Source organism: Leptodactylus fuscus, chromosome 1, assembly GCF_031893055.1.
Source record: "Leptodactylus fuscus isolate aLepFus1 chromosome 1, aLepFus1.hap2, whole genome shotgun sequence".
Classification (NCBI taxonomy): domain Eukaryota; kingdom Metazoa; phylum Chordata; class Amphibia; order Anura; family Leptodactylidae; genus Leptodactylus; species Leptodactylus fuscus.
This window is the reverse complement of record NC_134265.1, coordinates 90,458,474-90,471,206: the sequence shown is the minus strand read 5'-3', so window position 1 is coordinate 90,471,206 and position 12,733 is coordinate 90,458,474. Positions and strand designations below refer to the sequence as shown.

General features: G+C 40.0%; 1 protein-coding gene across 1 annotated transcript in view; it reads left to right on the top strand.

Moving 5' to 3' along the window:
* Window positions 1-12,733, top strand: part of RPH3A (rabphilin 3A) — a 113,015-nt gene that overhangs the window by 65,217 nt on the left and 35,065 nt on the right. Inside the window, exons 6-8 of the mRNA XM_075273991.1 lie at window positions 139-304; window positions 1,131-1,172; window positions 5,744-5,914. Of these exons, the coding sequence (XP_075130092.1) occupies window positions 139-304; window positions 1,131-1,172; window positions 5,744-5,914 (379 nt within the window). The remainder of the gene's footprint in view (window positions 1-138; window positions 305-1,130; window positions 1,173-5,743; window positions 5,915-12,733) is intronic.

Genomic DNA, 12,733 nt, shown 5'->3' with positions numbered 1-12,733 from the left:
TTTATAACTTAAAAAAGTCCTATAAACATTTAAACAAAATACTGATGGATGAGGAGTTTAAGCTGTGGTTTTGAGGCTGTATATGTATATCTGCCAGCATTACAACACTGGTGTGCCACTATGTCATTATATCTTCAGGTGTGGAAAAGATCTGGTGCCTGGTTCTTCAAGGGTTTCCCAAAGCAGGTACTTCCTCAACCAATGCCAGTGAGCAAACAAAAAGCCCAGAATCCAACAACTGACCCAACCACATCAGAAGCTCCGCCTGCAGAACAAAAACGCTACCCTCGTAGCCAAGGCCGAGGTAACAAATCCCTTGTAGCCATTAAATGGATGTTCTAGCCTATACTTTGCATAAAATAACAAAGTACGGAAATTACAGTATTATGGATGAAAATTGTACCTTTTGTGAGACCTCTATATTGTAAATATTTCATACAGAGGACATTATGTCCTAGCTGAGATATTCTCTTCCAAGAGAAGGATGTGGCTAATATGAGGCACAATACAGTGGCACATGGAGTGCTTACTGGTCCATAGTATGGTCTTTAAGGTCCCAAACGACAAAATGTTGCATCCAACAGTAACTACGCTTTCCTTCACTTTGGGTAATAGTCCCCTTTGTTGTCCTAGCCTTGTGTCTAAATATAAAAAACCTCTTTTGAGACCACCACCCAAAATTGCATTATAAAGCCATCTTCTACAGGGGTGGTCTTCTAAGAGAAGACAGCTAGTATGGGAAACTGAAAATCTAACACAGAAGATTTAGTCTGGTTAAGAGAGTGGCCTTTTGGAGAGGGTTCCCTGTGCCCTGATCTCTATACTATTAGCAATGTGTATTTTTACTTTTATATGTTGTCTAATTTTGATAATGTAGCATTTTATTAAGGATGTCACAACCCGTCGGCTCCAATATAAATGAAAGCAGTATTCTGTAATCTGAATTATTTAGACATCCCATTTCTAGGTTTCTTTTTCAATCTTTTTCGTGTAAGTAAATCTCATCCTTATAACATATATAACCAGTGTATTGCACTGAATTGAAAACCATTTTGCTTATGTTCTACTATTGCTTTGCTGTTGATTTATTCAGCTGATATGTTGAATATATATTTGCTTGTGTGTTTAAGGTCAAGCAGAGATTACACCTCAACAAGACCCCGAATCCTACGGTAAGAAACTCAACATGAAGCCAGATGTATTATAGGCAATGTGTCTTTCCCGCTCTATGACAGATAATTAATTCAGAATTATCTTCTAGTTGTGATTATTGCTATGGTAACTAAGGTTAGATGCGGTTCTTCCAGTGGTCTAGCAAGGGATTAGCCTTCACTTGGAAATGAAGCACTTCAAGTCGCATATCTTCGTAAAGAGGCCTGTTTCTTCTTTGTGAAACTTTCTATTTTATAAAAAACCTGTTCGTAGTACTTATTCATAGACACATTTGGATTTCATGTGCATAATTTGATGAGAGACAATTGCGGAAATGAATGAGCTTCTGACATCTCAATGCCAATCAGAGGCTCTATTCAGCTTTTCTAATCATTTGCAACATTTGCAAGGCAGAGTAGGAAATGAGGTTTGTGACTTTTTACAGTTAAGTGTGTTCCGTTTGGAGATCCATTTTTCAAGCATTTATGCCTTGTCGTACTGAAGGCAAACAAGCAAAATTGTCTGACGGTTGTAACCCAAAAATGGCCTACTTTCTTTTACAATTACAAATTTCTTTTTATTGCTTGCAACCCTATTTTAGTATGATTCTACTAAAAAGAAAGATTCTTACTAATTTTTAATCTCAGTGACAAAAATGTATGATATTCTACGTGGATCTAGGCAGGCAAAGAATAAAACATTAATGAAAGAATTCTTTCAAGTTATACCAGTAAAGTCTGACATGTGCTAGTGGGGAGGCGTTCCCAGAGTCCAGGTTCTCCAGGCAGTGTGGCCATATCCAGTATCAGATCAAATAGACAATTCTGAGTGGCACTTTGTATTTAAAGGGACCCTGTCATTGAAAATGTAGTGGGCAGAGAGCATGTCATTGAGATGGAAGAGCGGAGCTGATTGATATATTATTGTGGGGAAAAATTCAGTATAATTTATCTATTCATTTCCATTTGTGGACTTATAAATGATTGCACCTCACTAATAATTTTAGATACAGAGATAGCAGTGGATAAGACCACCCACTGGCCTCCTAAAGCCAGAATGAGCACCCAATATGGTAATTGAGATCTGAAATGATTGCTCTAAAATGGTGGGGGCTTCAGAAAAAATTCTAAATGTGCCAGAATTGTTGGAGAAGCAAATATTAAAGGATATAAAGGGTTGGAGTTGGTGAAAATGCCAAAAATTCCTCTTGATATTTTTTAAAGTTCTACTGAATCTGTTACTGCAAAACTATATGTATAAATCTACTTAACTTCTCCTGCTCTGTAACATAATGTTAGCAGGTCAGACTGCATGTTTGCGAAGACATTCCCGTTTATGGGTATTACTGAAAGGCTTGCAAGCACACCTCTTCATTCCATCTATGGTTAGATGCTCATCTCTGTTCTGATACGTAAGGGTTGCTGAAGATAGATATAAACATCACAGAATAACCATAACCTCTTAAAGCTGTTGAAGAAAGTTCAATCCCTTATTGTCCTGCGGCACTGGGGTATAAAACTGTTGCTATCCAGTATTTTTGTGGCATTTCTCAAAGAGCAGAAGTAGGCATTGGCATTGCAGTTTCGGACACAGCAGCATAGCCACACACAAGCTACTCCTAGGTAGACAGTAGGGGCGAGTGCTGATCCCGGCTGCCATTACTGGGTTACCTTCGCGAGCAAGGGACAGTGGGAAGAAGATCAGTCTTTCTCTCGATCAGGCACTGGTCCTCACATTTGGCGCCTGCGTTGGGAATGCTCTTCCAACTGAGTATTCTTGGTCTAAGAGAACATTTATTTTACTTCAGGTTGATAAAGTAAGACTTATCTCACCTTAATTTAATATTCAGTCGGATTTTACACAGACTCTGTTTTGGACAGTTAGAGACGAGCATTAAATGTTACTGATGATGACTGACACTGTCTTCAGTGCCTGAGGTGGAAATTTCATACAGATAACTGATAACAAGTCTTTTGTAAAACTTATCTATATCATCACATCGCGGTGTCTTTGATACAACCTCCACTTGGATGAACTTTCTGCTGTTACTGCTTTTACAAATCTCTTCATTGCTTTCCCCTGGCTATCTCTGCAGTTTGATATCTCATTCTGTCTGTCTTTTGTGTTTTCGGATTAGAAACAAATGAAAATGAAATGGCAGCAGCAGCAAATTTTATAGTTAGAAAAACCATATCTATCCTTGTTGAGAAGTAGTCTGCTGGAGCTGTGCTCATGTCTTTGCACAAATGCCTATACATGTCTTTTATATGAGTCTTTCCAGCTAACTCTATGAATTATTATTATTTTCTTTTATTATTAGTGTCTTTATAAATCAGCATAATCTGAATATCAGATAATAAGAGGTGATATTTTCACTTATCATATCTTCTGCCATGGGATCCTCAATCATGGAAGTTTGGAAGCATATGACTCTGTAAATGTTATGCTCCATCCTAAGTCAACACCTTATTATTGTCTTGCCTCCAAAACCGACCATACTTTACAGCTAGACAGTTCTAAGTTGTGGATCTTTTTATGGCTTATCTTTATAATAGGCTATAAGTATCTGATCAGTGGGGGGCTATTGGGGCCCATGCATGGGTCAGTTGTATTGAGCTTCTGGTGTCCATACTATACATCACATAAAGCCAGAAGTAGTTGGCTTTGGACTCAGTATAGTGGCCGAGCACCATCATGGAGGTCTAAAAAACCTACCCATTGGAGAAGCCATGGAAGTGATGACATAAAGACGAAGATGAAACATTATGGGAAGATGAGGAATTATGGAAAATTCAGATGTAGCATTATGGGAAAAAAAACCATGAAAATTAGCTCTACTCTCCTCCTCCGCCCCCCCCCCCCAAAAAAAAAAAAAAAAAAAAAGAAAAAACAAACAAAAAAACATGTACTGAGTCGTGCCTCTTCCTTGGGATTGTTTTCTTCCTAATGAAGGACAGCAAATTTACATGTCCTTATTTCCGCATTACTTACATCTACTCTTGTGACATGATCTTACATAAAACTTTTGTCAACAGCCATGTATTTCGTTATCTCTCTTCTCTTGTCATTCTTGACAGGGCAGAGAGAAGGGACTACAGATGTGTTGCATCTTGGTACAACTCACTGGCTACTAAGGTGTTATTTTGTATGGGGTTTTGTAGCCAAGGGTTGTATGTAACTCCCAAACCAGATTTTGGCCCCACATTGGTTATATGTACTGAAAGGCAACTGCTAGGATAAAGGTGGGTTCACATAAGGTATTTGTGATTGCCTGGATAGCTTACTATTCAGTAAACCAGTTAGATGTTCAATCTAATAAGGTTCATCTAAAGATATCTCAGAAGTTGTATGTTGCGGCAATTGTGTCCTACTATTGTCAATTACAAAGGGATACATGACATTTCTATTTAAGAATGACAGGATCAGAATTTTATTCCAGATTCTGAATTATTCTTCTGCTAATCACAGTTGCCCTAAGAATTTCCAAGCAGAACAGTAAGCTGATGGGATGATATGAATGTATATATTTTATAATGGGCTGTCATCCACCCCCACATGGTGCTGTAATTCACCTTCTAAATCCATTCTGGATAGGAACCTCTGCAGAACTTTACAATCGAATTACTAATGCCTGTGTTCACTTGCAGAACAAATGAGCATTCAATTAATTTGCTAGCAAGCTCATATTCTGAGGCTGTAAAGATGTCTTCCCCTGAGCAATTAGATCTTATTAAAGCAATGGGAAGACAAGAAGACACCTTCACAGCAAAGACAGATCAGTTAGATAACAATAGATGTCATTCTTATGCTAAGGGAGTGAACGCCACATCCAAGTACTGCTAAAATTGATAATTGCAATTTCAGAGGGATTTCAATGACCTTTGAACAATAACCATTGGTTGATCTCAGTTATACCCTGGTAACTGCAAGGCAAGGGAATTATATCACATTTAATCTCTGGTGTAAAGGAAGCCAGGATTGCTGAAATGGTGATTCTTTTAACTTCTTTTCTCCAGAGGATCATGCATCTGTTCCATTGCTCAAGTGAACCATATAAAAGTTAACTCCTTAGTTAACCATTACAGGCTATATTCTCATTCTTGTAACATGCCTGTTTAAGATGTGATTAGAAAAGTGTTTGTAATTCTGTTTAGGGAACCTCCATCAATCTATTGTAACCTGTGTTGGAACATAGTTGAAAGTGTTCAATACCCCTATAGGGAAATAAAGCAATGCACACTTCCCATTTCATAAGTCTTTAATTTATGAGTACGCCGGGTCCTCCAACACAAGACAGTCTTCCATCCCATCTCCCTTACGCCCATTGCATCTAAATTAGAAATTCCAAATATAACATTTAGAATATGGTTCCTTTGTCTACATCAGGGGTAGGGAACGTACGGCTCTCCAGCTGTTGCAAAACTACAACTCCCAGCATGCGTACTTGCTCTGCTGTTCTTGGAACTCCCATGGAAGTGAATGGAGCATGCTGGGAGTTGTAGTTTCACAGCAGCTGGAGAGCCGAAGGTTCCCTACCCCTGGTTTACATCATTCCTTTCAGCGCTGGTAAAATAGTTTTGTCTTCTTTTAGGGAATGATTCGAATACTTCTGGATCTGGCAGAGGAAATTGCCCTCCTCCAACTCGCAAGCAACCTGAGTCACGAATGGGCATGAGTGGTGGGGATTATGGTGGAACTGACCAAGATGGAAACCAGTACACTTACAGCACTGCAGATAATGAAAGCAACAGAAGTCCTGGAGGTTTGTCATGTTCTTTATATTTCCATCAAACCATTGATTATCTTTTGAATATACTTCTGACTGGTTTCTAAAAATGCATCACAAATTGAACATGTGAATACAAACAAAGGAGTGGATTCAAAAGGGAAGGGCTTTTTTTTTTTTCCTTTTGAATTTTCCTTGGGTTTCTACTGTAAAATAAACTTTTGAGTGTTGTCAAAGTTGAAATGTTTTTTTTTTTAAATTAAGATTTTATCAAATACTACACTGTAAATATGTACCTGTATTAGATTAGTGACTCTTGACGGTTTAGTGAAATCATGGCTCTAAAGAGACATATGTATTTTCTGTATGGTTTATAGTTAACTGAAAGAGGACCTTTCATCACATCGGGCACAGGCAGTTTTATATACTGCTGGAAAGCTGACAGTGCTCTGAATTCAGCGCATTAGCGGCTTTCCCGATCTGTGCCCGGTGTAAAGCGCTATTGGTCCCGGTACCGTAGCGCTTTACAGTCAGAAGGGCGTTTCTGACAATTAGCCAGGGACGCCCTTCCGCCCAACAGCGCCTATCGCGTTGTACTGTGGAGTGGGGAGGAACTCCCCCCTCCCTCTCCTGATAATACTCGTCTATGGACGAGCTGTGTGAGCAGAGGGAGGGGGGCGTTCCTCCCCGCTCCACAGTACAGTGCGATAGGCGCTGCTGGACAGAAGGGCGTCCCTGGCTGTCAGAAACGCCCTTCTGACACTAAAGTGCTACGGTACCAGGACCGATAGTGCTTTACACCGGGCACAGATCGGGAAAGCCGATAGTGCGCTGAATTCAGCGCACTGTCAGCTTTCCAGCAGTATATAAAACTGCATGTGCCCGATCTGATGAAAGGTCCTCTTTAATGTTTTTTTTTTTTTTCTTACATTTCTCTGAAGTCAGATTTACTTATATTTTGAAGTCTTCAGTTTTCTTCATCTTCCTATAATTATTTGATGCTCAAAAGTCCAATGGCTCATGTATATGCTCCTTACTAGAAGGAAAACGGTGAAAAAAAAAATATAGGTTGCCTATCATTTTTCTTATTAGAGATGAGCAAGTACTGTTCAGATCAGCCGATCCGAACAGCACGCTCCATAGAAATGAATGGATGCACCTGGTACTTCCGCTTTGACGTCGGCCGGCCGCTTAACCCCCCGCGTGCCGGCTACGTCCATTCATTTCTATGCGAGCGTGCTGTTCGGATCGGCTGATCCGAACAGTACTCGCTCATCTCTATTGCTTATATCTAAGCCCTATAGACTTTAGTTATAAAGTGACATAAACAAACAAATGGCACTATGGAATCTAGTCAAGTGCATTATTGCGTTAACTAGAAGGGTTGTGTATACTCATATCACCAGCACTTCCACTTTCAACTAGCAGGAAGAGCAGGGCCACACGGTGGCTCAGTGGTTAGCACTGCAGCCTTGCAGCGCTGGAGTCCTGGTGTTCAAATCCCGCCAAGGGCATAAAACCATCTGCAAGGAGTTTGTGTGTTCTCCCTGTGTTTGCATGGATTTCCATCCAATATTCCAAAAAAGACATACTGATAGGGAAAAATGTACATTGTGAGTTCTATGTGGGGCTCACAATCTACATTAAAAAAAAAACAAAAAACATCCACATCCACGGTGATAGGCTGCAAATGTTCTGTATTGTCTTAGTTGTGTCATTGCTGTAGCCAGGTAAACAAATCCGAGCTGGGAGAACTGGAGCATTGGCAAGTTCAGACACAGATAGCAAGAAGAGTTATGGGCCCTTTGCTTTGAAATTGTTTTGCATAGAGCCTCCGTTTTATATCTCTCTAACAATCCCCTAGTAAGACTTGAGGTTCATTAGCTTAAGCATTTATCTGCAAATCAATAGATAATAGAAATCTACTGTTAAGATGATAGGCCCCTGACCTACTGGGCCCCTGTGAAGCTGCACAGCTTGCACCAATGGTAGATTTGTCCCTGAGCAGTGGCACTGCATCTAATAGGTAAGTAATGCTTATTTCGTTATTTTTTTGGCATTTCCTACCATTTTCAGTTTTTCCTGAAACTGGAAACTTCTTTAACCCCTTCCCGCCGATGGCATTTTTTGATTTTCGTTTTTGACTCCCCTCCTTCTAAACCCCATAACTTTTTTATTTCTCCGCTCCCAGAGCCATATGAGGTCTTAATCTTTGCGGGACAAATTTTTCTTCATGATGCCACCATTAATTATTCTGTATAATGTACTGGGAAGCTGGAAAAAAATTCAGATTGGGGTGGATTTGAAGAAAAAATGCATTTCTGTGACTTTCTTACGGGCTTCGGTTTTACAGCGATCACTATGCAGACAAAATGACATGTCCCCTGTATCTGTGTTTGGGCACGATTCCGGGGATACCAAATTTATATGGTTTTATTTACAGTTTGACCCCTTAAAAAAAAATCCAAAACTGTGTTAATTTTTTTTTTTTTTCTAAAAGTCGCCATATTCTGACAGCTGTAACTTTTTTATACATCAGTGTACAGGGATGCATAGGGCGTCTTTTTTTTGCGGGGTCGGGTGTACTTTTTAGTTCTACCATTTTCGGGAAGTGCTATTGCTTTGATCACTTTTTATTCAAATTTTTATCAGAATCAAAACAGTGAAAAAACGGCGGTTTGGCACTTTTGACTATTTTTCCCGCTACAGCGTTTACCAAACAGGGATAATATTTTTATAGATTTGTAGAGCAGGCGATTTCAGACACAGGGATACCTAACATGTATGTGTTTCACAGTATTTAACTACGTTTATATGTGTTCTAGAGAAAGGGGGGTGATTTGAATTTTTAATACTTTTTAAATTTAATATTTTTTTTTATTTTTATTTTTGCATTTATTAGATCCCCTAGGGGTGCTGAACCCCAGGGGGTCTGATCACTAATGCAATGCATTACAATGCTAATGAATTGCAAAAAAATCATCATTTCTTTTGCAGGCTGCATAGACCAGCCTGCAAAAGAAAGAGATTGCAGACCGGCCGGGAGCCTTTAACAAGGCTCTCGGGTGTCATGGCAATGTGACGTCGGCCCTGGAGCTTGCTCCAGACGCCGGTGATCAACGGCAAAATGGCGGCGCCCATAGCGCCTTTGACTGTGGTGCCAGAGGGGTTAATGCCTCCGATCGGTCCGGGGACCGATCGGAGACATTAGCGCCGGTTGTCTACTCCTTACAGCAGTAGACACCCGACGGCTATGGCGGCCGCCCGGCTCCCAGGCGGTCGCCATAGTTACACACCTGGCATGCGCCGTACTATTAAGGCGGATGTCGGGAAGGGGTTAAAGGGGTACTCTGTTAGGGCAAGAGATATAATGTTGATACAATGCTTATTCAGCCTTGTTTTCTTTACCATTAATACATTTGGGGCAGTTTGGGATATATAAATAAAAAATGTACACTTGAACAGAAGGACTACTTTTTTTCATATAGATACTAATGACAAATCACTTGGATATCAATGTCAGGATGGTGCTCAGAAAGGGACTCAATTCGTACCACGTTAACAAAATAATTCTGGCACACATTTAATTCAAAGGTGAAATCACGCCAACATTCTTGGCAATCCAAAAGATTGTCAGCATAATGTTTCTGTCTACAAGACCTTTGTCAGACATCGGATTGTCCTACCTATGGTGCCTTGACTCTTGTTTTTCTCCACAAATTCTCCCAACAATCCGATGTCTCACAAAGGTCTTGTAGACCGAAAGATTACACTGCTTTTTAACTATTAACTTGGAGACAGTTCTAAGTAACCACTGCATTCTTCTTTAAGTTAGAGATATATTTTTATCCTCTAAATACAAGCAAATATTAATCTTTCACGTTAGTACATGCACTTTTTGATGTAGGAATCATTGGGGTAGTGCAGGAACCACGAAGGTCTTCCTCATCCTATACCTTCTGATACATTCTGGATACCGGTGGTGATAAATAATTTTCCGAGCGCCGCTGCGCTGCAGTGTTTACTTATTGGAGTTACTTGGCAGAACAGTTGGCGCACTAATTAGAGTCCATTTACATGCTGTGTATAGTCCCTAGGTATGTCGGTGCATAACCTTGTCTGCTGTATGTTTATTTTACTCTTGTCTGTGATGTAAAGTCATTCCTCCTAAATGAGACTTCTTATTATATTTAATTGCAGAAGGAAGTTGTACTCTTGTTTCAGCATTAGTCATATAAATGTTTCCAAGCCTTGTTCATCATAATCCATTTTTCAATACACAAAAATATGAATGTCGTAGTGTATTTAAATGAGCCGAATGAATAATACAGTCTTATCTCTGCAGCAGCTAAATAGCATCATTATATTTATATTGATCTCTCCCAACCTTTAATATGATTTACTTGTATGATTATGAGTAATTCTAGCATGAAATCTCTTACAAATTGTAATATAAATGGTTTAGCATTTGAACTTGGCAAGCAGGCAACCAAGGAGAGTAATGTCCAGTACCGAAGCAGTCCAGATACACATTGTAAACACATGTCAGATTTTGGTAATAATATAGTGATCCATTGCAGTATCCACAATGCTGTACTTCAGATCTGAAGATTAACTGTTCTCTTTCGCTACAGGTATTGAGCACATTTTTTCGAGATAACCCAGAACCACATTACCTATTCATCGACAAAGCTAAAATTAGGCGCTAGTTTTGCCTGGGGGAGAGTTTTACAACATAATTTCTTCTTATGTATGTAAACTTATGCGCTCATTATCCACATGCAGTTATTTCAGGAGAATAACAATTTAAGGGATATTCTAAGATAAGTCATCAACTGAAGATCATCAAGTGTCTGACACCTTAGACCCCCAAGGTGCTGCTCTACAGTCATGGCCAAAAGTTTTGAGAATGACACAAATCTTATATTTTCACATGATCTGCTGCCCTCTGGTTTTATGTGTGTTTGTCAGATGTTTTTATCACATACAGAAATATAATTGCAATCATATTATGAGTAACAAAAGCTTATATTGACAGTTAGAATGAGTTAATGCAGCAAGTCAATATTTGCAGTGTTGACCCTTCTTCTTCAGGAACTCTGCTATTCTCCCTGGCATGCTCTCAATCAGCTTCTGGACCAAATCCTGACTGATAGCAGTCCATTCTTGCACAATCAATGCTTGCATTTTGTCAGAATTTGTAGGTTTTTGTTTATCCACCCGTCTCTTGATGATTGACCACAAGTTCTCAATGGGATTAAGATCTGGGGAGTTTCCAGGCCATGGACCCAAAATCTCTATGTTTTGTTTCCTGAGCCATTTAGTTATCACCTTTGCTTTATGGCAAGATGCTCCATCATGCTGGGAAAGGCATTGTTGATCGCCAAACTGCTCTTGGACGGTTGGGAGAAGTTGATCTTGGAGGACATTCTGGTACCATTCTTTATTCATGGCTGTGTTTTTAGGCAAGACTGTGAGAGAGCCGATTCCCTTGGCTGAGAAGCAACCCCACACATGAATGGTTTCAGGATGCTTTACAGTTGGCATGAGACAAGACTGGTGGTAGCGCTCACCTCATCTTCTCCGAATAAGCTGTTTTCCAGATGTCCCAAACAATCGAAAAGGGGATTCATCAGAGAAAATGACTTTACCCCAGTCCTCAGCAGTCCACTCCCTGTACCTTTTGCAGAATATCAGTCTGTCCCTGATGTTTTTTCTGGAGAGAAGTGGCTTCTTTGCTGCCTTCCTTGAGACCAGGCCTTGCTCCAAGAGTCTCCGCCTCACAGTGTGTGCAGATGCACTCACACCTGCCTGCTGCCATTCCTGAGCAAGCTCTGCACTGCTGGTAGCCCAATCCTGCAGCTGAAACACTTTTAAGAGACGGTCCTGGTGCTTGCTGGTCTTTCTTGGGCACCCTGGAGCCTTTTTTTCCAACAATGGAACCTCTGTTGACTGAGGTGCAATCTTTCTAGCTGTGATACTCTTCCCTATTAGGCCATTTTTGTGCAGTGCAATGATGACTGCACGTGTTTCTTTAGAGATAACCATGGTTAACAGAAGAGAAACAATGATGCCAAGCACCAGCCTCCTTTTAAAGTGTCCAGTGGTGTCATTCTTACTTAATCATGACAGATTGATCTCCAGCCCTGTCCTCATCAACACCCACACCTGTGTTAATGGAGCAATCACTGAAACGATGTTAGCTGGTCCTTTTAAGGCAGGGCTGCAATGATGTTGAAATGTGTTTTGGGGATAAAGTTCATTTTCTAGGCAAATATTGACTTTGCAAGTAATTGCTGTTAAGCTGATCACTCTTTATAATATTCTGGAGTATATGCAAATTGCCATTAAGAAAACTGAAGCAGTAGACTTTGTAAAAATTAATATTTGTATCATTCTCAAAACTTTTGGCCATGACTGTATAAATTGATGGCTGCATTCCCTGAGCACAGTGTTCACATGTGACAGTGTTTATTGGTCACATTGTCAGTTTGCAGCTCAGGCCCATTCAAGTGAATGGTCTAAGCTGTGAAACCAAGCACAACTACTATACCCGGGTATGTCGCTGTGCTTGGTAAGTAGTGAAGAGCCCACACCACTCACCTGAATGCTAGAAGTCTCTTCAAACAGATTATTGGATGGCGTACTGGGGGTTACCCCCTCACATTCTTCATTGGATGACATATCCTAAGGATAGATTATCAGTTATTAATGAAACCCCATTAATGTCGTAGTCACACATTACAGATTTGGTCGCTATTTTTCATCAATATTTGTAAGCCAAAACAATCTCTAAATATGTTTTCCCTTTCTTTCTGCCCCTGTCAAATGATGGATGTTTCCAATGAGAAAATC